Source organism: Cebus imitator, unplaced genomic scaffold, assembly GCF_001604975.1.
Source record: "Cebus imitator isolate Cc_AM_T3 unplaced genomic scaffold, Cebus_imitator-1.0 Scaffold132, whole genome shotgun sequence".
Classification (NCBI taxonomy): domain Eukaryota; kingdom Metazoa; phylum Chordata; class Mammalia; order Primates; family Cebidae; genus Cebus; species Cebus imitator.
This window is the reverse complement of record NW_016107447.1, coordinates 1766117-1792411: the sequence shown is the minus strand read 5'-3', so window position 1 is coordinate 1792411 and position 26295 is coordinate 1766117. Positions and strand designations below refer to the sequence as shown.

Below are 26295 nucleotides of genomic sequence, written 5' to 3'. Positions count from 1 at the left end.
GGGATACAGTAGGCCGATGGGTCCCTCCGCAGTGGGGGAAAGAGAATGGCGACCTCGTCGATGCCGGAGTCAAAGAGGAACGTGACTACGAAAGCCTCGGGTGAGCTTCGGATAGAGTCAGGCAGCCCCACCGTACCCAGCCGTAGAGTGAGGTCACACCGCGGTGATACCCAGAGGCGAGGTCCCGGGCCGGCGGGGCTGTCCGAACCAGGGCCCCGGGGTCCCAGGCCCTTTAGTCGCTCTCGCACTTGCCTGAGCGGAAACCCGGTGCCGCCACAAGATGGCGTCGGGCCTGGAGCACAGGCAGCGCCGGGGACAGCCCCGAGTCGCCAAGCCCCGAGACCGTCGCTGTCAGCCCCCTCCGCAGGGGAACCGTGGGGGAGCGAACCACTGACCCAGGGGGCCACCCGGCTGTACCACCGACCCTGCACCCGGAGGGACGCGGGGACCAAAGGGCTGAACCACTGAGCGGGCTCACACAGAGAAACGCTCCACGAGAGTCGCGGGGGCGAGGAAAAGGGTCAAGATTACCAGCCATTGACCACCCTCACGGGGAAGGGCCTTAGCCTGGGAAGCACACCTTTTCCGTCCAGTTTTTTCCAAGCTCCCCTCGCAATACACCAGGAAGCCCCGCCCCGTCGGAGACTCAGTCTTTGCGTCTGCAAAATGGGCGCAGGGGTGCCGCTGGGTGGCCCGTGGTTGCCGGGGCTGCGGACGTGGCCCACTTGTTCCAGCCCCAGTCACCTCTCTTCACAGAGTGAAGCCCCTAGACCCTGCTCTCCCCTGTCAGGCAGCCCGCCGATCCGATGGAGGAGAACGAGGTGGAGAGCAGCAGCGACGCGGCCCCTGGGCCTGGCCGGCCCGAGGAGCCCTCTGAGAGCGGCCTGGGTGTGGGCACCTCGGAAGCCGTGTCCGCCGACAGCAGCGACGCAGCGGCTGCCCCGGGCCAGGCAGAGGCCGACGACTCTCGAGTGGGGCAAAGCTCGGACAGTGGCAGCCGCTCTCAGGTATGGACCGGGCTGGAAGGCGTGGGTGGAGGCAGGGACCGCGAGCAGCAGTGCCTGGTAGCAAGAGGAAACAGTCAGCAAGGCCTGTTTATAGCTAATACTTGTTGTTTCTGGTTTACTGTGAGCCAGGCACCATGCCAAGCCCTTAAAATGGATATTCTCATTTCAGCTTCATACTTTCTAAGACATACCATTTCCCCCCACATCTTGCAAAAAAGAAAGCCGAGGCTCAGAGTTCAGACAGAGCCAGGATTCAAATCTAGGCTGTGGTCTTAGCTACTGTACTACCCACAGTCCTGCCTCACACTTTGAGAGGCAGATGTCTAGGCGTGGTAGCTCATTGCCTGTAATCTCAGCACTTTGGAAGGCTGAGGTGGGAGGATCACTTGAGCCCAGGAGTTGGAGACCAGCTTGGGCAACATAGCGACCTCATCTCTACCAAAAAAAAAAAAAAAAAAAAGGCAGTAAGGCAGGTGTCCTGGGTTAAGTCTGGGTCCTGCCTCCGGTTTACTGGGAAACCTCTTTGAGCCTCAGTCGCGCGGCTAAAGTAGAGTAGAAATACTTGCTTTCAAGGGTGCTTGATTGTGAGCTCCCACTAGACATTCTCTTGCAAACGTTTTGTATACCATCTCCTCCTGGCTCTGCCACTTCCTAGCCTTGCGATCTTGAGCAAGCTACCCAACTTCTAGCTCTGCTTCCTCATCTGTAAAGTGGGAATGATAAATTAATATACCTGCCTCATAGAGTTTTTGTAAGGATGAAATGATGAAATGAATTAACATATGCAAAGCTAATAATTAAAGCAGTGCTCAGTGCACTGTAAGCACTCAATAAGTATTAGCCATTTTTATCTGCAAGATAATGACTCTATTCAGTATGTCGTGTGATAGAAGTACACAGCAGTCAGTGGTCCTCGCTTTGGGGTCCTGGGGTTTCATTAGTTCCGCAGAGATGGGGCCTGCCATGTGCTCAGCATGTGCTGGGCCCTGGAGACACAGCAGGGGAAAAGACAAGTTTGGTCTAGGCCCTTGTGGAGGGCACAGTCTGGCATGGAGGCCGTTACAAGGCACAGTGAACCACACAGTGGTGTGGTGCTAGGGACATAGGCAGCTGCAGCACTGAGGGTGAAGAAGTCCTGACTTGGCCTTGGAGTGAGCGTTGACTTCCTAGAAGAGGTACCAGCTAAATGGTGGTGAGAAGGCTGAGTAAGAGCCATAGTGATGGCTGGGAAGAGTTTTAGGCAGAGGGAACAAGTTATGCAAAAGCCCAATGAAAATAACTCCCCCTGGCTTAGGGGTAGACTGCAAAGGAGTCCCTTCCCTTATTTTGAGGTAGCCCCTGATGAGATCCAGGGACATGGTGACTTTTTCTTGGGAGGCTCTGACTGGAGGGCCTCTTCTAGTGGTCCTCAGTGGGGCTGAGGGCATGAGTGGCTCCACTGACCATGTTCTTAGGCCAGAGAGCTGTGTCTAGCAAGTGGGAGCTGGCAGGCTGCCCTGCCGCATACCCAGCTGCTAAACTCCTTCCTTCCCTGTTTCATGCCCCTCAGGAGGAGGTGTCCGAGAGCAGCTCAAGCGCAGACCCCCTGCCTAATGGTTACCTCCCTGATTCATCGTCTGTGTCCCGTGGGCCAGTGGCAGGGGTGACAGGCGGTCCCCCAGCACTTGTGCACTCCAGTGTACTCCCAGACCCCAACATGCTGGTGTCTGACTGCACAGCTTCCTCCTCGGACCTGGGCTCAGCCATCGACAAGATCATCGAGTCCACCATTGGGCCCGACCTCATGCAGAGTAAGTGAGGCAGAGGAGCCCCACAGGGGTTTCCCTGCAGTGTCCGGCAGCCAGCTGTGCCCGCCCCAGCTGTGTGAACTCAGGCAGATTACTTTCCCATGCACAGTATGCAGAGTGGGAACAGTCACCCCCGTCTCATGATGGTAAATAAGGATTTAATAAGACAACATGGTAAAGTTCTCAGCATGGCACCTGCCATATGACAGGCTCTTTTTTGTGTGTGTGACGGAGTCTTGCTCTGTCACCCAGGGTGGAGTGCAGTGGCGCGATCTCGGCTCACTGCAACCTCTGCTTCCTAGGTTCTAGCAATTCTCCTGCCTCAGCCTCCCGAGTAGCTGGGCTGCAGGCACATGCCACCACACCCAGCTAATTTTTGTAGTTAGTAGAGACAGGGTTTCACCATGATGGCCAGGATGGTCTCAATCTCTTGACCTCGTGATCCACCTGCCTTGGCCTCCCAAAGTACTGGGATTACACGCGTGAGCCACCGCACCCGGCCAGAGCTCTCAATAAATAATAGAAACTGTTACTGCTTACCTTGTGCCGGGACTGTTCTCAACTTTACATATAGCAGCTCATTTAATCTTCCCAGTAACCCCAAAAGGTACAGGGTGTTGTTATGCTCACAGTCCAGATGAGAAATCTGAGGCACCGAGGACATTCATAACTTACCCACTGTCACCAGCAAGCAGTGTGGCGTGTCAGGCCGTGAGCCCAGACAGTCTGACTCCAGAGCTGTGTCACCCAGGCTGGAGTGCAGTGGTGCAATGATAGTGCACTGCAACCTCAGACTCCTAGGCTCAAGGGATTCTCTGCCTCTGCCTCCCCAGTAGCTGGGATTGTAAGTGCATACCACCATACCTGGCTTATTTAAAAATTTTTTTTTCTCTCTTTATTTTTTTATTTTTTATTTTTTTTTCAGAGATGGGGTTTTGCTGGGTTGGCCAGGCTACTCTTGAACTCCTGGGTTCGAGCAGTTCTCCTGCCTCAGCCTCCCAAAGTATTGGGATTACAGGCATGAGCCGTGGTGCGTGGTGCATGGTGCTGTACCCACTTTTTATTAATGACATTTATACAGGCTATAGCACCTCAAAAAGCCCTAGGATAGTCTGGGAAGCCAACCCTAAGAAAGTGGTGCAGGAGCTGGTCCTTTATCTTGAGAAGTTTGGAGAGGAAGGACTTTCCAGGTTTGGTGGTCGAAGCCCAGATGGCTGGAGTAGCTGTGGCACCCTGTTTAAGTGTAGGCCAGCTGCTGAGGCAGCATGTACCCAGACCTCTAGACAGCCTGCCAAGGGAGTCAGCTGAGGCTCCGGGGCGACACAGCTGATTTGCAGTCACACATGGGAGCCAGAATGAGTGTGGACCAGCCCTGCTCACAGGCCAGAGTAGAGCCCCTGGGGGTGGGCCTGTTACTGAGGACCCCTCCCTAGGAGGTGTGACCCTTCCCCATGTCTGTCCAGGCTGCATTACTGTGACCAGTGCCGAGGATGGCGGGGCTGAGACCACGCGATACCTGATCCTGCAGGGCCCAGATGATGGTAAGACCCAGGCGCCAGACTCAGGGAGGCCTGCAGTGGGCAGGGGGATAGATGAGGACAGGCTCTGCCACAGATTCCCTGTGTGGCCCTGGCAGGGTCTCCACTGCTCTGGGCCTTAGTTTTCCTACTAACAGGGTGGCCTCTGGTGGGCAATTTGGTTCTGTGCTCCCTGGGCCTGCCTGGCAAGGGTAGCTACAGCTCAGGGCCAGTGCTGCCCTCCATTTAACCCCCTCCAATTGCCTCTCCCACCCCCAGGAGCCCCCATGACGTCACCAATGTCCAGTTCCACCTTGGCCCATAGTCTGGCAGCCATTGAGGCCCTGGCCGATGGCCCCACATCCACATCCACATGCATGGAGCCCCCTGAGGAGGCACAGGGTGGGCCCAGCTCCCTGGTGCAGCTGCTCCCAGCCTCTGGTGCTGAAGAACCGGACCTGCAGAGCCTGGAGGCCATGATGGAGGTGGTGGTGGTGCAGCAGTTCAAGTGCAAGATGTGCCAGTACCGGAGCAGCACCAAGGCCACGCTGCTGCGCCACATGCGGGAGCGCCACTTCCGTCCAGGTGCATCAGCTGCAGCCTACCTGCTTGGACTGCATGGGTGGGGGTAGGTTGCTGGGAGCCAGGCAAGGCAAGCTTGTCTTACCCTCCCCTCACCCCCAGCAGCAGCAGCTGCAGCAGGAGTTGGTAAAAAAGGACGTCTACGGAAGTGGAGCACCTCCACCAAGACCCAAGAGGAAGAGGGACCAGAGGAGGAGGACGATGACGACATTGTAGATGCTGGAGCCATTGATGACCTGGAGGGTAGGCCACCATGGTTCCTAGGCCCACCATCCCTATGTCTTTCTGCACATACTCACTGAGCTCCTACTGGCCACTTGGAGGGCCAGGAAAGAGGCACTGGCACAGACACATCACAGGTCCCTCCAGTATAAGACAGAGAAGTTTGTGCTCCAGGACGAGGACCTTTGTGTGCAGTTGTGCAGGCTGCACACTGCAAAAGAGCACAGGGGGCCCTGTTCACATTTGTTCCACCGAAATAGAATACAAGTAAAGATGCGAGAGACGGTCCTCGCCCTGCTGCTCAGGCTGGAGTGTAGTGTCATGATTGTTGCTGTTACCTTGAATTCAAGCCATCTTCCCATCTCAGCTTCCTGAGTAACTAGGGCTACAAGTACCTGCCAGCAAGCCTGGCTAATTTTTTAATTTTTGTGGAAACAGGGTCTCCCAGCCTGGGCAATGTGGCAAAACCCCGTCTCCACGAAAAATACAAAAATTAGCCCTTTGTGATATATGCCTGTAGTCTCAGCCACTTGAGAGGATCACTTGAGCCCAGGAGGTCAATGCTGCAGTGAGCTGTAATTACAGTGCAGTGAGCCACTGCACTCCAGCCTGGGTGACAGAGTGAGACCCTGCCTAAAAAAAAAAAAAAAAAAAAATGCCGGACGCGGTGGCTCATGCCTATAATCCCAGCATTTGGGAGGCTAAGACGGGTGAATCACTTGAGGTCAGGAGTTTGAGACCGGCCTGGCCAACATGGTGAAACCCTGGCTCTACTAAAAATACAAAAAAAATTAGCTGGGTGTGGTGGTGGGCACCTGTAATGCCAGCTACTTGGGAAGCTGAGGGAGGAGAATCACATGAATCCAGGAAGCAGACGTTGTAGAGTCAACTTCGCTCCACTGCACTCCAGACTGGGCGACAGAGCAAGACTCTGCCTTGAAAAAAAAAAAAGAAAGAAGGAGGGAGAAAAAGAAAAGAAAAGAAAGGAGAAGGGGAAAGGGAAGGAGAAAGAGAAAAGGGAAGGGGGAGGGGAGGGAAAGGGAAAGGAAAAAGGAAAGGAGAAAAGAAAAGAGGAAACGGTCTCGCTGTGTTGCCAGGCTGGTCTCAAACTCCTGTCCTCAAACAGTCCTCCCACCTCAGCCTTCCAAAGTGCTGGGATTACAGATGTGAACTGCCGTGCCTGACCCTAAAATATCATTTCGGTATGCAGTCATTATAACAATTATTAGTGAGTTTTTTTAATACCAATTTTTTGAAACATTATTTTATACAAAGTCATATCTCAGTTTGGACTAGGCATATTTCAGGTGCTCAGTAGCCACCTATGGCTGGTGGCTGCTGTTTTGGTTAGGGCAGTCATAGAGTTTGTAGATTCAATGTTTATTTAAACTTCTTTCTAATAATGGATGTACAGTGTCTGGAGGAAGGGGTGCCTTTTCCCTGTTCACATCAAGGTGCTTTATGAGCTAGTGGTAGGTGCCAGGAAGGGTGCAGAGAAAGAACTTCAGGATCCCAGGGCAGGAACACTCAGAGTCAGCCAGAGAGACCAGGAAGACTCTGGTGGAAGCATCGCTGTGGGCTTGGAGGAAGTAGGCAGGGATGGGGAAGTGAGCTGGGCAAGGGGTCAGAGCTGAAAGGGTGAGTCCCGCTGCCGTTCACTGTCTTTACTGCCCCCCCACAGAGGATAGTGACTATAATCCAGCTGAGGATGAACCCCGAGGCCGGCAGCTTCGGCTCCAGCGCCCAACCCCCAGTACCCCAAGGCCCCGAAGGAGACCTGGCCGGCCCCGGAAGCTGCCCCGCCTGGAGATCTCAGACCATGGTAAGCTTGGTCTTGGGAGGGGCTCGTGTGGGTGAGTCAGGAGTGGCCTCACTCCCTGCTTACTGCTCTAGAGTTCTGGGGACTTGAGTGTGCCTTGCAGGGCAGCCATCCCATACTGGGTCACCTGTAGGCTTCCTGGGAAAGGGGAAAGCCCTCTAAAGACCCAAGCTCGGGAAACCCTGACTCGGGAAACTCAGCTTTATGGAAATGCCTTTTACCACAATTTGTCATAGCAAAAGAGAAATTTGGGTCTTTACCGCTGAACGAATAAGTTTTAAATACTACTGAAATGAGAACGGAGGAATAAATCTGAGGCCTGGGACTGTCAGAGGAGCCCTGGTTGAGAGTGTTACTGGCTGGGTACAGGAAGGACTGAGCTGTGGTGTGAGCGCCAGCTCTGCCGCCTGCAGTCTGTGTGACTTGGAGCTTAAATCTGCTTAAGGGCCAAATGTACTAAAAGAGTACAGTGACAGCTGTTTGTGGTTGAAGAACCGTTGTATTCTTTTTTTTTTTTTTTTGAGACGGAGTTTTGCTCTTGCTCAGGCTGGAGTACAGCGTCATGATCTCAGCTCATTGCAACCTCTGCCTCCCAGGCCTCAGCCTCCCGAGTAGCACTCACCACCACACCTGGCTAATTTTTGTATTTTTAGTAGAGACGGGGTTTCACCCATGTTGGCCAGGCTGGTCTCGAACTCCTTCCTGACCTTAGGTGATCTGCCCACCTCAGCCTCCCAAAGTGCTGGGCATGTGCCACCGCACCTGGCCTATTGTATTCTTTAATCTCTATTTCAAAAAGGCCATTTTGGTGAGGCATGTGTATGGAAAGTTACACATACTCTGTGCAGGTCAGTGAGTTTTCACAAGGTGCAACCACCTGTGTAACCAAGCACCTGTGTGTGACCCAGTCAAGAAACAGCGTTACCAGCATTATCTGTGGTGTTGTTAATTTTTCTAGTATATATTTAATATTTAAATATGTGGGGTTTTTTTGTTGTTTTTTTTTGTTTTTGTTTTTGTTTTTGAGACGAAGTCTCACTCTGTAGCCCAGGCTGGAGTGCAGTGACACAATCTCGGCTCACTGCAACCTCTGCCTCCCAGGCTCAGGCAATTCTCCTGCCTCAGCCTCCTGAGTAGCTGGGATTATAGGCATGTGCAACCCCGCCCAGCTAATTTTTGTATTTTTAGTAGAGACAGGGTTTCACCATGTTGGTCAGGCTGGTCTCGAACTCCTGACCTCGTGATCTACCCGCCTTGGCCTCCCAAAGTGCTGGGATTACAGGCGTGAGCCACCGCGCCTGGCCTGTTGATGTTTTTGAAGAGGTAACAGATTTAGATCGTTCAGACTTCAAAGGGTTTGCAAGCATGAGTCAAGTCTTCTCCTTCCTTCCCTCTCATCAGCCCTCCAGCCGCCTGACCTCCCTAGGGCATGGCAGTGTTACAGCACTGCTATTGCTTTCCAAGCCTTAGAATGTTCTGTGAGGTCACCAAAGCCACCATTCTGGCCTCCCTTGGACAAATGGGGCAAATGAGACTCCAGAAGAGGAATGGCATTGCCTGTGGGTACACAGCATGTCGATGACAGAGCCAAGCCTGGAACCCGGGTCTCCTGACCGGGAGGTCCCAGTTCTCACTGTTGCTCTAATCCAGGCTAGGTTCTACTGTGCTGACCGAATGTCGGCTGTATCGGGGGGTGGTATCCACACTGCCCTCTGCCACAGACTGTCTGTGTCATGCGACTCCATGTACCCATCAGTGGTCTGTGATGAGAGGATGTGAGGATATTTTGGCTGGCCTCTGGCCCACCTGTCCACATCTGTCCTGGTTGTCAGTGGCTGGCTTTGACCTGGCACGTCCATGGCAGGTGTGGAAGGAGAGCCTCTAGTGAGTTCCCAGAGTGGCCAGAGCCCTCCAGAACCACAGGATCCCGAGGCTCCCAGCTCCTCAGGCCCGGGACACCCCGTGGCCATGGGCAAGGCAAGCAGGACCCCTGTGGAACCGGGTGTGAGCCAGTCAGACGCAGAGAATGCAGCCCCCTCCTGCCCAGATGAGCATGACACTCCGCCCCGGCGCCGAGGTCGACCTTCCAGGCGCTTCCTAGGCAAGAAATACCGCAAGTATGTGGAGCAGAGGTCAGGGTCGGGGAGGAGTATGGTTAAGCCCCAGCCCCGCCAGACGTTCCCCCACACCCTCCTTCTGCAGGTACTATTACAAGTCACCCAAACCACTTTTGAGGCCCTTCCTGTGCCGCATCTGTGGCTCTCGATTTCTGTCCCATGAGGACCTGCGCTTCCATGTCAACTCCCACGAGGCCGGCGATCCCCAGCTCTTCAAGTGTCTGCAGTGCAGCTATCGCTCCCGTCGCTGGTCCTCACTCAAGGTGCGTCAGCCAAAGAGGCTTGGGGCTCATGGGAGGGTGAAGAAGGCAAGCAGAGGCCAGCTGGGGCCACCGAGGGAGAACAGTCACACAGCATTCTGGGTCACCCTCTCCTGCTGCTCTTCAGGATGCGTGTCCTGGCTCACTGGCGCACTGAAGAACACCCAGCTCCTTTGACCCTGTGGGAATGCGGGGAGGGGCTGGGGGGCCACCGCGGTATTTCTGCAGGCTGCACAGGGCACAGCGGCAGCATGTCTTCAAGAGTGCTATTGTGGATGTCACAGATTAGCTTGTTCACCACCACAGATGCCATAAATCTGTTTTCATCTGATTCCATGTGTTAGAAAGACTTCCAGCAGATGGCAGTCATGTGTCTTAAGAAAAGTGTTCCTTTTAGGCCAGGCATGGTGGCTCATGCCTGTAATCCCAGCACTTCAGGAGGCTGAGACAGGCGGATCACCTGAGGTCGGGAGTTTGAGACCAGCCTGACCCACATGGAGAAAACCTGTTTCTACTAAATTACAAAATTATCTGGGTGTGGTGGCGCATGTCTGTAATCCCAGCTACTCGGGAGACTGAGGCAGGAGAATCGCTTGACCTCAGGAGGTGGAGGTTGTGGTTAGCTGAGAACACGCCATTGCACTCTAGCCTGGGTGACAAGAGTGAAACTCTGTCCCCTCCCCCCGCAAAAAAAGAAAAGTGTTCTTTTTTCTCCTTAACCCAAAGCTAACGTGGCCTGCAGCAGCCCTGAGCCTTTTATGCAGTACCTGGATAATTAAATCCTTTTGTGGCCCAGTGAGGTTATAGGTGTCCATAGTCCCATTTTACTGACCCGGGAAACTGTGACTCGGCCTGGCCAGTGTGCAAGTTGGCAGCTGTGGGAGAGGGTACTTTCAGGCATGGTGGTCAGAGTGAACCCCTGCGCTCTATGCATGCTGTGCTTTGGGCTGTTCTCTGGGTTCTGCAGAGAGTATGTCCCATGGCACAGTGGGAGAGGTGCAGGCTGTGGCACCATGCTGCCTAGCTTTAGCTCCAAGCTGTGCCTTCATAAGGTCCCTCCACCCTGAGACTCAAGTTCCCCCTTTGTCAAGTTGTGAGCCAGCACAGAGCCTGGCACAGAGTGGGTGCTCTCGCTGGGGATAGTCCCTGGGCCTTCCCAGGCTTTGACCTGTCCATCAGGGTGTGTCGTCCACACACCTGTGTTCTGTGAGCAGCTCCCACAGCAACGCTAAGGCTGTGACCACAGGCATGGTGGAGTCGAGATGGGAGAGGAGGCCCAGCCCACCATCCTTTTGTCTGTCTCTCAGGAGCACATGTTCAACCATGTGGGCAGCAAGCCCTACAAGTGTGATGAGTGCAGCTACACCAGTGTCTACCGGAAGGACGTCATCAGGCACGCAGCTGTGCACAGCCGGGACCGGTCAGTGGTGGGTAGGGCCCGGGCAAGAGAGGCCAGGTTGGGCGGGGAAGTGGAGGCCCAGGATAGCCACGGTTCTCACTTATCCAGCGCCTGCTCTGAGCCAGCCCCATTTGTTGCACATTGCAGACATGAGCAGAAAGGCGGTTCACTGCAGATCATCTGGCTTAGAACAGGGCAGTACCAGGGCCTTGAGGTCCCTAGTTCAGCCTCTTACCTCTTGTAAGCTTTAGTTTTTCATCAGATGGGGACAGTTGTTGAGGGCACTGAAGGAAATTGTGTACCTGAAGTTCAGTGAATAATCCAAGATCTTCCAGACTGCAAGTCCTACTCATCTCTCACAGGCTGAGAGTGCACCTGAGACACAGAAACAAAAGTCCTTAGGCGCCTAATGATTGCTCACAGGATTAGAATTAGATCTGGAGCTTCAGGAAGGAGTTACCTTCATGAGGGGTGGTGTGTGTGCAGAGGTTGGAGACAGAGGCCCACTGGGACAGCAGCTTCAGCTGTGTGTGTGGAAAAGCCAGCTCAAGATGCTTGCAGGCTTCTTTTTTTTAAATGAAAAAAAAAAAAGTGGGGGTTCTGTGGCCAATTAAGATAGGCATAGGATCACCAGCTTACAGAGGTGTTCAACATCTCTTTCCTGCAGGATTTCTTAGCGCCTTTCTTGACTGATTGATTGACAGAGTGTCACTCTGTCACCCAGGCTGGAGTGGAGTACCACAATGACAGTTCACTGCAGCCTTGACCTCCCAGGCTTCAGCAATCTTCCTGCCTCAGCCCTCCGAGTAGCTGAGACTACAGGCGCTTACTACCACACCCGGCTAATTTTTTTTTATTTATTAATTTTTTTTTTTATAGAGACTCTGTCTTGCTGTTGCCCAGGCTGGTTTCAAACTCTTGGCCTCAGTTGATCCTTAGAACCTTTAATATGCAAATAACATTCTGTGATTGAGAGAGAGAAAGAATGTACCATTTCACAAATATATTTGAGTGCAGAATGTGTTATTTACAGCCTGCCTCTTAGCCTTTTCCCCAGTGCACTCCAGCCGGGGAAGCACTGTTATAAGAGAAAGGGGCCTCAGCAGGGAGTAGGCTCAGAGCGGGTACTGGGTCTGCTCAGTGTGAGAGGGTCTGGGGTGGGCTTGGGGAAGCTCTGGTCTAACTCCTCGGCCTTTTCCCCCCAGGAAGAAGAGGCCAGATCCGGTGAGTCTGGGGTGCTGGCCTGGGAAGAGAGCATGCCCCAGGGGGTTGTTTATAGGGGTGGGGGCTAGACAGGAGGTTTTATCCTCCCTCCTCCCCTTCTCTCTCCATCTGGCCCCTTCTTATGCCTTCCCAGACTCCAAAGCTGAGCTCTTTTCCCTGCCCTGTGTGTGGCCGTGTGTACCCCATGCAGAAAAGACTCACACAGCACATGAAGACACACAGCACTGAGAAGCCCCACATGTGTGACAAGGTGGGTGGGGGCTGGGGTGGGGCTGGGAGGAGGGCCTTCCCTGGGTGATGGAGGGTGATTGCCATCTCACTGCTCCCCGTCACAGTGTGGAAAGTCCTTTAAGAAGCGCTACACCTTCAAAATGCACCTGCTTACGCACATCCAGGCTGTTGCCAACCGCAGGTACGTCCCTTCGGAGGCCCCTTGGGACAGCAGCAGTCCCCAGCTCATCACTGAGCTTCTCTCCCCCTAACCGCCTCCAGGTTCAAGTGTGAGTTCTGTGAGTTCGTTTGTGAAGATAAGAAGGCACTGCTGAACCACCAGCTGTCCCACGTCAGTGACAAGCCCTTCAAATGCAGCTTTTGTCCCTACCGCACCTTCCGAGAGGACTTCCTGCTGTCCCATGTGGCTGTCAAGCACACAGGTCAGGCTGGGCACACCTCAGCCCCACTCACCAGCCCTCAGCTCCCTGTACCCCTGTCCAGAAGCTTAGCTTTCATCCTCTTCCCCCTCAATAGCCCCAGCCACAGAATAGCCCAAGTCCTTCTGGTGTAAAGAGAATTTCCCATGGGCATATTCATCTTAATCTGAGCCTGTGTTGCCGCTCGGCCTGTTGTTCTCTGGATGGCTCTGGGCTAGTTGGTGCCCTTTCTGAGCCTTCTATATTTATGAAATGGGGGAATCATGGCTCACATCTGTAATCCCAGCACTTTGGGAGACCGAAGTGAGCAGATCACGAGATCAAGAGATCGAGACCATCCTGGCCAATATGGTGAAACCCTATCTCTACTAAAAATACAAAAATTAGCTGGGCATGGTGGCACATAGGACGATCGCTTGAACATGGGAGGTGGAGGTTGCGGTGAGCTGAGATCACACCAGTGCACTCCAGCCAGGTGACAGAGCAAGACTCCATCTCAAAAAAAAAAAAAAATAGAAATGGGGGAATCGGAAGTGCCTTCCATATGGTTGTAATGGAAGTAAGTTCCATTCGTTCCTCGAGCCCTGTGTGTGCTGGCACTGGGGCTGGAGAGGAGGCTCCCCTAGGCCCTGCCTTGGCAGGTGAAGCTGCAGAAACAGCGGCATTTGCTTGGCCCGAAGATGCTGCACTGCAAACGTTGGTTCTTTGGTGCCTAGCTCTCTGGTCAGCACACTAGGGGCGATTAGAGAAAAGAAGCTAGGGGTTCCCTTAGCCAGAGTCCTGTGATGACCCATAGGAGGAGGGTGTAGTCACATTACCTTGCAAATAGGCACGCACGGGAAGGCTGTTGAGTGCAGAGGGCGGCCCTATCTCATTTTTGTCCTGGGCTACCAGAATGAACAGCAGCATGTGTTTGCCTACATATGGGAATGAATTGCTGGAAGTGAGTCAGCTGGAGAGATCCTTAGCGTCGAGAAAGGACTCCTAGAGGGGTCGGCTAGGGGTGGGCAGACTTAAACATGCCCCAACGTGTGCCTCCAGGGGCCAAGCCCTTCGCCTGTGAGTACTGCCACTTCAGCACACGGCACAAGAAGAATCTCCGCCTGCACGTACGGTGTCGACACGCAAGCAGCTTCGAGGAATGGGGGCGGCGCCACCCTGAGGAGCCCCCCTCCCGCCGTCGCCCCTTCTTCTCCCTGCAGCAGATTGAGGAGCTGAAGCAGCAGCACAGTGCGGCCCCCGAACCACCTCCCAGCTCCCCAGGACCTGAGGTAAGCTCGGCTGAGCAGGCAGCAGACAGAGGAGCTTGCGGGCATGAGTCAGGATGACAGGGAGGCCGCTTCTCCCAGCCCCAGCATCATTTGCACTTTGAGGTGCAATAAAATGATCCCTGCGCCCTGCCTCTCAAGACTGTAGTAAAGACTTGCTGAGTCACACATACGCCAGCCCTAAGCTTAGAGTAAGGGTGGCTTTCTAGTGCTGGTAATAGAGAATGGAAATACCAGTAACTTCACTGTAATCACGGTTTTTTATTCTCTCTTATACAAGAACTTCACAGGTCAGCAGTCTAGGGCTGATGTGACGATTGTACAGTCATAAGGGAATAAGCTGTCAGTATCCTTGCCCAGTCATCTTAGGCATATGACTTTCATCTTTAAAATGTTGAAAAGTTGCCTCATGGTCCAGTATAGCCGCAGGAGCACCAGGCTTCCCAGCCACATCCCGGGCAGGAAGCAGGAGGAAGGGATGGGGGAGAGGCAAAAAGGATACCTGCCATCTATCGATCTTCCTCATGAATTTCACCTGAAGATCATTGCTTAGTCGGGGCCACACTTTACCTAGCTGCAAGGGAGGCTGAGAAATGTAGTCTTGGAGCTGGGTACATTGCCACCTGATGAAAAGCAAGTTCTGTTAGCAAGAAGGAAGAGGAGGATAGAAGAGGAGGATGGACGCAGGATAGGTAGCTAGCAGTCTCTGCCGTGTGAGCTGACACAGCATCCCCGGAAAGATGGACCACATGATATGCTGATAGATCACAGGCCCTGGAATCACACAGTCATGGGTTTAAGTCCTCACCCTGCTATGTATTAGGAGTGGGATTCTTGGCCAGCCACTTCACCTCTCTGAGCCTTAGTTGCTTCATCTGTAGTAATGAGCTGGTATATTTTGGAAAAGTGGTTATGGGCTGGGCTCAGTGGCTCACGCCTGTAACCCCAGCACTTTGGGAGGCCGAGGCGGATGGATCGTTTGAAGTCAGGAGTTTGAAACCAGCCTGGCCAACATGGTGAAACCCCGTCTCTACTAAAAATATAAAAATTAGCTGGGCGTCATGGCGGGCACCCATAATCCCAGCTATTCAGGAGGCTTAGATACAAGAGTCACTTGAACCCAGGGGGCAGGGGTTGTAGTGAGCTAAGATTGCGCCACTGTGGGTAACCCCCTACATCAGCACCGAGGAAGGAGAGCTGTGCAAGCCCCAGGCACAATTAGTACCTGAAGAATACCTTAGTTTATAGTGTTATTACTCTGTTATTTCCTTTCTATGAACCTTTATGTATAATCATGTATTAGTTTATAGAATTAGTGCCTAAAGTATAACTTACTGCTTACATATACCTAGCTTATATAATCATACTTAGTACTTACATGTACCGTACTTAGTTCCATATAATCTTTCTATATAATCATATAAGTATTGTAGTCGGAGCTGTATCAACACATTTAGTGCTGATTTATATAATCCTTCCATGTAACCATATAGTAGTTTGTAGTAGGAGGAATGCCTAGAGCAGTCACAAAGTGGAAGCAGTATGTGGGAAAACAGCCAGACCAGGACGAGAACCAAAGACCCAGGTGGTGGCATCCCTGCCTGAAAGGGCATACGCTGTATGGCAGGCTTGGAGCAAGAGCTTCTCCTCCTGATAAGGGAGTTGTAGTACCTTGCATCCAGTTCCTGTGGAAAGTAGGCCTCAGGCCTGAGATCCTGCGAATAACTGAGGGAGAAGAACCCCTCTGGTGTGACTGGGTCATGGTGGCTGTACACTCTGTCAGTGTTTTCACGCTTCGCTAACTAGCTCAAATCATCCTCCCATAAAATAGAGCACAAGTCTGTCGGCTCCCACTGTACTGGTTTACAGTATCTTTCTGTAAGAATCCTTTGAAGTCTCCAGCCCCCAGATAAGAAGTGTTACACACGACACCTGTTGCACACAGCCCACCTCCTTGCCTCGGTGCCCACGTTGGGGGGTTACCCACACACCACTGCACACCAGCCTGCATGACAGACTCTGTCTCAAAAAAAATGAAAATCTTACGAAGATGAAATGGGCCAACAGATGTAAAATGCCTGGCAGATTGGAGGCGCTTGGTAAATGGCACTTGAATCTGGGTCAGCCCCTCTCAGGTGTGGCCATATCTCCACGCCATAGATACCCCCAGAGGCAACACCTTTCCAGTCATCTGAGGCTCCTTCACTGCTCTGTCCTGACACCCTGGGTGGCGCCACCATCATCTACCAGCAAGGTGAGCTCTGTGGGAGGGTAGGAGCTCTAGGTGGGGCAGAGGCGGGTTGTGCTGGTGGGGGCTGGAAGATGGGGAGGCGGTGGTATTGGGTGGCAGTTTTCTAGCACTTGGTCAGGCTTAGGTCCCACCCCACTCAGGAGCCGAGGAGTCGACCGCGCTGGCCACGCAGACGGCCTTGGATCTTCTGCTGAACATGAGCGCTCGGCGGGAACTGGGGGGCACAGCCCTGCAGGTGAGCTGCCTTGGAACCTGCTCCCCTTCCCAGCTCCCGCGGGTGCCCAGCCCTGCACTGGACACAGGGACTAGAGGACACAATGAATCAGAGCTGCCCCACCCTTGGGAGCTACTCAGTAGTAGAGGAGACAGATCGCTGAAGTCCCATGGGCAAACACAGGAAGAGGCTGTGCCAGGGAGGCCGCAGGGTCTCCTATCCATTCTCCAGAGTCACTGAGACCTCTGCCAGGTGGAGCGAGTATGCACGGCCCCCATGGCATCTAGTAGGGCTCTGTTTTTTGTTTTTTTTTAAAGATGGAGTCTCACTCTGTCATCCAGGCTGTAGTGCAGTGGTATGATCTTGCCTTATTGCAACTTCTGCCTCCCAGGTTCAAGTGATTCTTGTGCCTCAGCCTCCTGAGTAGCTGGGACAACAAACACCCAGCTAATGTTTTGTATTTTTAGTAGAGACAGGGTTTTGCCATGTTGCCCAGGCTGGTCTGGAAATCCCAAGCTCAGGCAATCCACCCATCTCGGCCTCCCAAAGTGCTGGGATTACCAGTGTGAGCCACCAGGCCCGGCCAGGGCTCTGTTCTTGTTTGGTCTTCCTCCTACCTCTGGAGCCACCATGTGCCTGTGGGTACCCCTACATGGGTCTGAACAAGCTTTCCATCTACAAGAGTGCCCTCATTCCAGGACACCACCTACAGCCTGCAGACGCCCAGGGCTTCCTCTAGATCAGACCACTCTCTCGAGTTCCTGGGGTCTTGATTCATGCCCCTGCCCACGCCCCTCTTCACATCTGGCCTGGTCTCCAAGGCAGGGGGAAGTTTATTAGCCCCTCCTGTTTCGCAGCCTCATGAGAAGATGGAGAGTGTGTTTTTAAGATCACAAATTCCAGAAATCTTTATAGAGTTTAGTTCATGGCAATTAGGGGGTGTATAGAAGTTTTACATTTTTAGATAGGAAAATGTATCAATCTTTTATAGTTTTGCCTTTGGTATCATCCCTACAAAGACTCCCCCAACTTGTACCCCAAAGTGACATAAACATTCATTTATATTTTTTTCTTAGGATTTTATTTTTTAAACTTAAACCTTATTCCACCTGGAATTTATTTCTGGTGTATGCAGAAATGTAGGGATTTATTTTTTTTTCTAGAGTCATCCAATGCGGTATGTTCAATGGTATCTCTTCCCCTGTGGTTTGAAGTGTCCTACTTATTATATACTAGATTCTCAAATATGTAGGAGTCTGTTTCTAGACTTCAGTTCTGTTCTATTGATATATCTCCTGTTCCCATGCCAATCTCATGTGGTAGCGTTTTTCTGCTTAAAAAAGCACATGCTTATAAAAGAAACAGAATGAACATTAGGAAATGTTTTAGTACTATAGGGTGCAGCCCTGTAGGGTTCTGTGAGCCCCTTCCTACTGGTGTGGAGACAAGAAACTGTAGAAATAAAAGACATAGACACAGAGGTAGAGAAAAGAGAGTTTGGGCTCGGGGGTCCACTGCCAACCAACGCATGGAGACCTGCAGTGGCCCCCGAGTGCCTGGACACTCTGACTTTTACTGAGTACAAAGCAGTGGGCAGGGAAGGTAGGGTGACAAATGGTGGTCAGTGACAGGGTCAGGTAAATCACGTGTCTTGAAGATAGGGGGCCCAAGACATTCAAGTAGCCGAGGCGAGGAGAAAACGTAATGCATCAGCGCTCTTCGCATGTCTGTTAGAAATGTCAAGGACACTAAGATTATATTACTGTTATTAATTCTTATCTTTTAAGAAAAAGAGAAACCAGGTGCAGAAGCAGGGCGTGAGAGTAGACAAGGAACGTGACCACTGAAGCACAGCATCACATAGAGACAACTAACCCCCAGATGTCTGTGGGCCTCCCTGACAGCCATCAGGCCTTGCCACAAGAGCTTGGAGAAGCGGAGTTTTCTCCTAACCTCCCCAGGAAGGAAATGTCTCGGCCATGTTGGGTATCTCCTTCCCTAGCTGGCTAAACAGCGGCACTTGCACAGCAGTGGCGCTGCCTCACAGCCGAGGCGCCCTCCAGCAGCCCTTATGCGGGCATGACAGAGGGCTTAGAGCATCTTGCCTTAGGATCGCTTTGTTTACAATGTCACCTCAGTTCCATGCTTCATACCCCGATAGTCATTAGTAAAATTAAAGGTTATATTGAGTATGTATCTTTATAAGTAACTATAAGATTATATATGATTATATAAAGGAATAACTATGTGCCTACATTTCTAATTGTTTCCTAAATCAGTATTTACATGGGAACAGGCTGAGGTTTCAGACACTTGCCATGGCACTTGGGGGCTCCCCACCTACATAGTACAAGGTACAATTTTTGGCATTTCTCCTCTCCCCTCAGATACCCAGTTAATGGGTCCAGAAGAGTTTCTTCAGGGCTTTGTCGATGCGCATACTAACACCTAGACATTTGACCCTTAAAAAATAGGCCGGGCGTGGTGGGTCACAGCTGTAATCTGGAAGGCCGAGGTGGGTGGATCACAAGGTCAGGAGATCGAGACCATCCTGGTCAGCATGGTGAAATCCCATCTCTTCTAAAAATACAAAAATTACCCGGGTCTGGTGGCATGTGCCTGTAGTCCCAGCTACTCAGGAGGCTGAGGCAGGAGAATCACTTGAACACAGGAGGCGGAGGTTGCAATGAGCCGAGATCACGCCAGTACACTCCAGCCTGTGTGACAGAGGGAGACTGTCTCCAAAAAAAAAGAGGGGGATCTCACTATTGTTGCTCCTCAGCGTCATCTCTTTTTTCACTTAACAGTGTGTGAGGCCGGGCGTGGTGGCTTACACCTGTAATCCCAGCACTTTGGGAGGCCGAGGCTGAGGGATCACAAGGTCAGGAGATTGAGACCATCATGGCCAACATGGTGAAACCCTGTTTCTACTAAAAATACAAAAACTTAGCCGGGCATGGTGGTGCACGCCTGTAGTCCCAGCTACTCAGGAGGCTGAGGCAGGGGAATCGCTTGAACCGGGGAGGTGGAGATTGCAGTGAGCCAGATCATGCTTTTGCACTCCTGGCTGGTGAGACTGAGACTCCCATCTCAGAAAAAAAAAGAAAAAAAGGTAACAGCGTGTGATGCACAGCCTGGCCAGCACCTGCAGTTACCTTCATTCTCCTAAGATCTCCATCTTGCATCTCTGTATCATTCCATCACATGGATGTTCTTAGCTGTAGTTAGGCAGTCCTTTATTGGTTATTTTGTTTTTTTATTAATTCAAGCAGTGCTTCAGTGTACATATATTTTCAGTGCTCATAAACAGTTTTTTTTTTTTTTTTTGAGTCAGATTCTCACTTTGTCGCCCTGGCTGGAGTGCAGTGGTCTGATTTCAGCTCACTGCAACCTCTGCCTTCTGGGTTCAAGTGATTCTTCTGCCTCACCCTTCTGATTTGCTGGGATTACAGGTGCACACCAGCACACTCAGCTAATTTTTTGTATAGTAGAGACAGGATTTCACCATGTTGGCCGGTTCAGGCTGGTTTTGAACTCCTGACCTCAAGTGATGGGCCTACCTCAGCCTCCCAAAGTGCTAGGATTACAGGTGTAAGCTACCATGCACAGCCAACATTTTTGCAGGGTTTTTTGTTTCTGTTTTTTGAGACGGAGTCTCGCTGTGTTGCCAGGCTTGAGTGCAGTGGTGCGATCTCAGCTCTCTGCAACCTCCACCTCCTGGGTTCAAGCAATTCTCCTGCCTCAGCCTGTTGAGTAGCTGGGATTACAGGCACGTGCCACCATGCCTAATTTTTGTATTTTTAGTAGGGACAAGGTTTCACCACTTTGGGAGGCCAAGGCAGGAGAATTGCCTGAGCCCAAGAGTTCGAGACCAGCCTGGGCAACATGGTGAAACCCTGTCTCTTAAAAAAAAAATTAGCCAGGTGTGGCAGTACATGCCGGTAGCCTAGCTACTTGAGAGGCTGAGGTGAGAGGATTGCTTGAGCCCAGGAGGTTGAGGCTGCAATGAGCTGTGATCACACCATTGTACTGCAGCCTGAGCAATACCATCTCAGAAACAAACGTAATTGTGTGACTGCGAAAGAGGCTGAACTTCTCTCTGTATGTTCAGAGGCCATTTTATCCCTTTTCTAAAGTATCTGTTTGTATCCTGTATCTGTTTTTTTAATTGTTAATTTTTAGTTATTTCTTTGCAGGAACTCCGTATGAGGGAAGTCCACTTTTTATCTCTGAGTTGTTAAATATCTCCCCACCCCAATTTTTCGTTTTCTGACTTCATTTTATGGTTAGTTTTGCTCTAGGTTTTATCTTTCCCTGTCATGAATAGAAAAATCTCCCCATTCCAATTCTGAAATACTTACCTAATTTTCTTTTATTTAGTTTTATGAAGCCAACTGTGGAATACAATGTACGCTGGAGCTCTTTTTTCTAAGTGATTTGTCACTTGTCCCCAGTATTTCTTGACTGCAGTGATACTGATATGTTGGGGCAGATACTGTTGTGTGGTGGGGCGGTCCTGTGCATCATGGGATGTTCAGCAGCACACCTGGCCTCCCCTGCTACGTGCCAGTACCCTCCCCCTCCTGTTGTGACAAGAAGGGTCTCCAGACATTGCCAAGTGTTTGTGGGGGGCAAAATTGCTCTGCCCTGTTCCTGTTAGTCTGTTGCCAGTTGCTGAGTGAGATTTGGGAAGCCAGAGTGTATTTTAGAAAGAGCTTGAGTTATACAAATGAGTGGTGGCAGCACTGGTCTGATAATTGTGTGTGGGTGCATCTGGGAGCACTGAGATGGGAGGGGGGTCTTGCGTCCCCACTCCTCTGCCACAGACACTGACCATCTTGTCCCCCCCCACCCCCGGTGCCGTTGCAGGTGGCCGTGGTGAAGTCGGAGAACATGGAAGTGGGGTTACCATCCCCTGGTGGGCAGCCCTCCCCTGAAGGTACCACTCCACAGGTGGTCACCCTCCATGTGGCAGAGCCAGGGGGTGGTACAGTAGCCGAGAGCCAGCAAGGCCCTCCTGACCTACCACAGATCACCTTGGCATCTGGTGCATTTGGTGGGACTGGCTACAGCGTTATCACAGCACCCCCTATGGAGGAGGGGACGTCAGCTCCTGGCACACCTTACAGGTGAGACCTGCTGCCTGCAAGGCTGCTTTCAGCTCTTGGTAGGTGTGGTGTGTCAGTCCAATTTTGGGCCCCACCCAAGCCTAGTTGGCTGGAGGTAAAAATCCCAATACACATAAAGTGATTGGTGGTGTTTATTTTTCTCAGAAGGTCAAGAGCTACCATTTTTTGGCCAGTTAGATATTCCAAGCACTTGGCACTTGTGATGGTACCTAAACCATTCCCATGAGGTCCAGGTTTCCCTTGTTTTACAAATAAGGGAATGGACTAGGGAGGTTAAGTAACTGGCCTGAAATCAGACACGTGGTAGGTGAGATTTGGGCCCTGATCCTTTGGTTCCCATGCCCAAGGGCTCTGTGGCTTGGATGATCCCAGTGTTCTCCTGTTCTGACATTCTGAGCAAGCTCGGGCTTTTTTGCCAGCATTTGAGGCCTGGCACTTGCACTTGGCTTCTCTACAATGAATTAGCTTGGGCAGGCATGTTTGTGTTCACCAAACTCTTAGGCCATCTGAGGAAGTCCTGAATCCAAGTGTCAAATTGTTCGGCTGGGTTGGGAGTCAGGGTCCCTGGGCCTATGCCCTTGGCCAGCACCTGGGCGGCAGGTCCTTATTAGCCCTGCCTCCTCCACTAGCTCCTGGTGGCGGATTCACTGTTTGCTGCTGGTTGGCCTGGTCGCCCTGTCCTGCTTGACTTGGCCAGACTTGGGCTGGACCCCTCTGCCTCACTATGTGCCCCTCACCTCGCCACATTTACCAAGGACAAGGATTACCAGTTTTCGAGAAGGACTTATGCCTGACTTGTAATCATTTACAGAAGAGACAGTAGAGGGCCATTTGGTAACAGGGCACAGCCACATTTGAACTCTGGGCCCTTCTGATTTGAGTCCATCAGTGGTGACAGTCACTCCTCAGTTGATGCCTGTTGCTTGGGGAAGGGGGCTCCTGTGGCCTTCCATCTTCTCCTAGAACCTTCTCCGTGTCCACAGCGAGGAGCCCCCAGGGGAGGCAGCCCAGGCTGTGGTTGTGACTGACCCCCTAAAAGAAGCTGGCACCCACTACATCATGGCTGCTGATGGTACCCAGTTGCACCACATCGAGGTGAGGCTTGGGGAGGCCAGCCTCCCCCCCACTCCCCCACTCCCCTCGCCTTCTCAGCACCTCATGCTCCGTCTCTCCACAGCTCTCCGCAGATGGCTCCATCTCCTTCCCAAGTCCAGATTCCTTGGCCTCTGGTCCCAAATGGCCCCTACTGCAGTGTGGGGGGCTGCCCAGAGACGGCCCTGAGCCCCCATCTCCAGCCAAGACCCACCGGATAGGGGACCCCCAGAGGTCTGCCTCCCCACCTCCTGCAGCCAGCAAAGCCCTGGGCCCAGCAGTGCCCCCCTCACCACCATCCGCAGGCACTGCAGCATCAAAGAAGTTTTCCTGCAAGATCTGTGCTGAGGCCTTCCCTGGCAGAGCTGAGATGGAGAGTCACAAGCGGGCCCACGCTGGGCCTGGTGCCTTCAAGTGCCCCGACTGTCCCTTCATTGCCCGCCAGTGGCCTGAGGTTCGGGTAGGTGCTGGCTGCCCCTGTGTTTCTGCTGTCATTCATTGGGCCATTTGTTTGTATAACAAACCTTTAATAAGTGCCCTTTCAAGCCAGATCCCCTGGTCCCCTCTGAGGGGATGAGATGGGTCAGAGATGACTCAGCAGGGTCCCAGCTCTCAGCAAGCTTGGTCTGGTGGGGAGGCAAACCAGACACAATGTGACTAATGCCAGACAGTGTCCTGAGTGAACCAAGGGTGCATGGCAGAGAGCAAGTCATTTGAACTTGGGGGTGCTGGGGAAAATGCCACAGGAGGGATGGCCGAGCTGGGCCTCTAGGAGCAAAGGCACAGAGGTGTGTGACAGAGGCATAGCTAGGGAGACTCAAACGTCTAGAACAGGGGTCCCCAACCCCTGGGCCACATCCATGGCCTGTTAAGAACCAGGCCACACAGCAGGTGAGCACACATTACTGCCTGAGCTCCACTTCCTGTCATAGCAGCTGCATTAGAGGCTCACAGGAGCACAGCCCCACTGAACTGTGCATACAAGGGATATAGGTCGCATACTCCGTAGAAGAATCTAACTAATGCCTGATGATCTGAGCTGCAAGTTTCATTCCAAAACCATCACCCTGCACATGCCGTGAAAAAATTATCTCCCATAAAACCAGTCCCTGGTGCCAAAAAGGTTGGGGACCACTGGTCTAGAATACTGAGGGCACAGAGGTTCAAGGTGGTTAGGGAGCCAGTATGAAGAAAGTTAAGTAGGCAGGTTCTGGGGCAAGTTCACATCCCCACTTGGGGCCTCCCTGTTTGCCTGAGGATTTCAACTTTTCATATCCTATCATGCACTGCATCCTCCCCAGAGGTAAGAGGGAAGCAGGGCCTAGGGCCCCTCTCTCTTGATACAGAGACGGAGGCCCCGTGAAGCAGGCCTCAGCCCTAGAATATCAGGGGTTGATGGGATCTGCACAGGTCCCTTCATCCACACCTGTAAGTTACATATGGGTAAACAGATTTTCCAACTGACCTAATAAGGTTGGAACCTATAGCCTTTCACTCTTAGGACACAGCAGCACCAGATGTTGATCTGGCTTGGCCTTTCTACCCAGCTTCTTGTTAGCACCCAGGATTTTGGTTTTCCCAGGTCCACTTTGCCTAGTTCTCTGACCAGCTGCAGGGACCTGGCAGTTTATTGTCCTCTTTCCTGACCCAGCTGATGCCCCCAACTCGGTCCTCTCTGCAGGCACACATGGCACAGCATTCAAGCCTGCGGCCCCACCAGTGTAGCCAATGCAGCTTTGCCTCCAAGAACAAGAAGGACCTGCGGCGGCACATGCTGACTCACACCAAGGAGAAGCCTTTTGCGTGCCACCTCTGTGGGCAGCGGTGAGGCCAGATACCAGTGGGTGGAGACTGCTGGGCATGTATGGGGGAGCTAACCCAAGCCACCTTTCATCCCCAGTTTCAACCGTAACGGGCACCTCAAGTTCCACATCCAGCGACTGCACAGTCCTGATGGGAGGAAGTCAGGAACCCCTACAGCCCGGGCCGCTACCCAGAACCCAACCCAGACTATCATTCTCAACAGTGATGATGAAACACTGGCCACTCTGCATAGTGAGCTGCCCCTAGGGCCACAGGGTGGGCACCAGGGTAGATCCAGACTTGGGCCACTGCCCCAAAAAGCACCTCTGGGCACAGTAGAGGCTGGGGCATTGCAGGTTTTCCTGGACCCCAGGTGAACCTCCTCTCCTTTCTGCCCAGCTGCACTCCAGTCCAGTCACGGAGTCTTAGGCCCAGAGCGACTGCAGCAGGCACTGGGCCAGGAGCACATCATTGTCGCCCAGGAACAGACAGTGACCAATCAAGTAAGAGTCAGGGTTGGGGGCCCTCTGGCCAATGACAGGCAGGGGTTGGGGTAGAGAACTGAGGCTAGAGCTGACTTGATCCTGGCAGGAGGAAGCCACCTACATCCAAGAGATCACCACAGCAGATGGCCAGACCGTACAGCACCTGGTAACCTCCGACAACCAGGTAAGCTACCGTTGATCCCCTCAGCTGTGACCGTCTACCCTCCCTTCCAAGAACCCACCTCAGGGAAGAGTGATACTTCCCAAACCATCCCTCCTGGGGTCCATGCTTGCCAACAACTGCATTGTTGCTGGTGGCGTCCCTGGTCTTCCACTCGCCTTCTTAGCTGAGCTCCTGGTGGGTGGGGCCTCGGCATCTGCCTCCTTGCCGCCCTCCTCCCACAGGTGCAATACATCATCTCCCAGGATGGTGTCCAGCACCTGCTCCCCCAGGAATACGTTGTGGTCCCCGAGGGCCATCACATCCAGGTAAGTCAGGCCTGGGATGAGGGTGGGGTGTGGCAAAGGGCTGCATGACCTCTTTCCAGGATCACAGGTTGGCTTCCTCTCTGCAGGTACAGGAGGGCCAGATCACACACATCCAGTATGAACAAGGAGCCCCGTTCCTTCAGGAGTCCCAGGTAGGGCCCTAGCGGGACAGAGGGACCTGCAGCACAGGCAGGATTTTTCCAGGCCAGCATCTTACCAGCTTCTCCCCTCCAGATCCAGTATGTGCCTGTGTCGCCAGGCCAGCAGCTAGTCACACAGGCTCAACTTGAGGCCGCAGCACACTCGGCTGTCACAGGTACGGAGCTGGACCCTGAGGAGCATGGGGCTGGGTTCGGGCCCAGCTCCTGAGCCTCCAGCTCACCATGCTTTTCCCTCCTCTGGCAGCAGTGGCTGATGCTGCCATGGCTCAAGCCCAGGGCCTGTTTGGCACAGAGGAGGCAGTGCCTGAACACATTCAGCAGCTGCAGCACCAGGGCATCGAATACGACGTCATCACCCTGGCCGATGACTGAGCCCTGAGGGCCCAACACAGATCATGGATTTGAGGCCAGCCCTCCTGGGGGTAGGGGAGCACCATGAGTCACCTCCCTCTTCATTTAGGATCTCTAGATACTGGATAGCCAGCATCCTGTCATTCCTAGGGAGCCAGACCTATTATTGTGTTGGGGTTAAGGGCAGCCATGGGCCCCAGCCAGGATGTGCTGGGTGTCCCAGCCTGCGGGCAGGCTTTGAGAGAAAAATTTATTTTTGTTTGGATAGACCCACTGGTCTCTCAGTCTCAATAAAGGGACCAGAGTCCAGTCCTGACCAGCTTAGTTTGTCTGCTTTCTGCTGCAGCCTGAACCAGGCCAGGTCCTGTGAGGTAGAGGTGGTCTGGCTCCACAGTGTGCCCTGCCCTGCCTCTGTTAAGTCCGGTGATCCACCAGCAGGGCAGAGCCTTGCTGCAGAGGCCTGGCAAC

General features: G+C 52.8%; 1 protein-coding gene across 4 annotated transcripts; it reads left to right on the top strand.

The window, feature by feature from the left end:
- On the top strand, nt 1-26146 carry ZNF335 (zinc finger protein 335). Of its 4 annotated transcripts, none has more exons than XM_017541266.2 (28): nt 1-100; nt 757-1007; nt 2557-2797; nt 4258-4335; nt 4591-4896; nt 4996-5136; nt 6797-6937; nt 8799-9051; nt 9137-9314; nt 10619-10731; nt 11916-11934; nt 12068-12184; nt 12270-12346; nt 12427-12587; nt 13626-13855; nt 16013-16106; nt 16244-16338; nt 21187-21446; nt 22430-22541; nt 22624-22998; nt 24220-24362; nt 24439-24593; nt 24741-24844; nt 24933-25010; nt 25232-25315; nt 25375-25467; nt 25550-25631; nt 25721-26143. In XM_017541266.2, exons 2-28 carry the CDS (start codon nt 807-809, stop codon nt 25846-25848), a joined length of 4059 nt encoding a protein of 1352 aa, XP_017396755.1. In that variant the 5' UTR covers nt 1-100; nt 757-806; the 3' UTR covers nt 25849-26143. The 4 variants fall into 4 exon arrangements, with proteins under 4 accessions (XP_017396755.1, XP_017396758.1, XP_037598933.1 ...); XM_017541269.2 differs by having other exon boundaries at nt 51-100; nt 25402-25467; nt 25721-26146; XM_037743005.1 differs by having other exon boundaries at nt 51-100; nt 25724-26146.
- Nucleotides 26147-26295: the final 149 nt, after the last annotated feature.

Coding starts and splice junctions, on each gene's coding strand:
- ZNF335 (XM_017541266.2), top strand. CDS start 807: ATGGAGGAGAACGAGGTGGAGAGCAGCAGCGACGCGGCCCCTGGGCCT. Junction 4,897..4,995: donor GGAGCGCCACTTCCGTCCAG/GTGCATCAGCTG, acceptor CCTCACCCCCAG/CAGCAGCAGCTGCAGCAGGA. Junction 5,137..6,796: donor AGCCATTGATGACCTGGAGG/GTAGGCCACCAT, acceptor GCCCCCCCACAG/AGGATAGTGACTATAATCCA.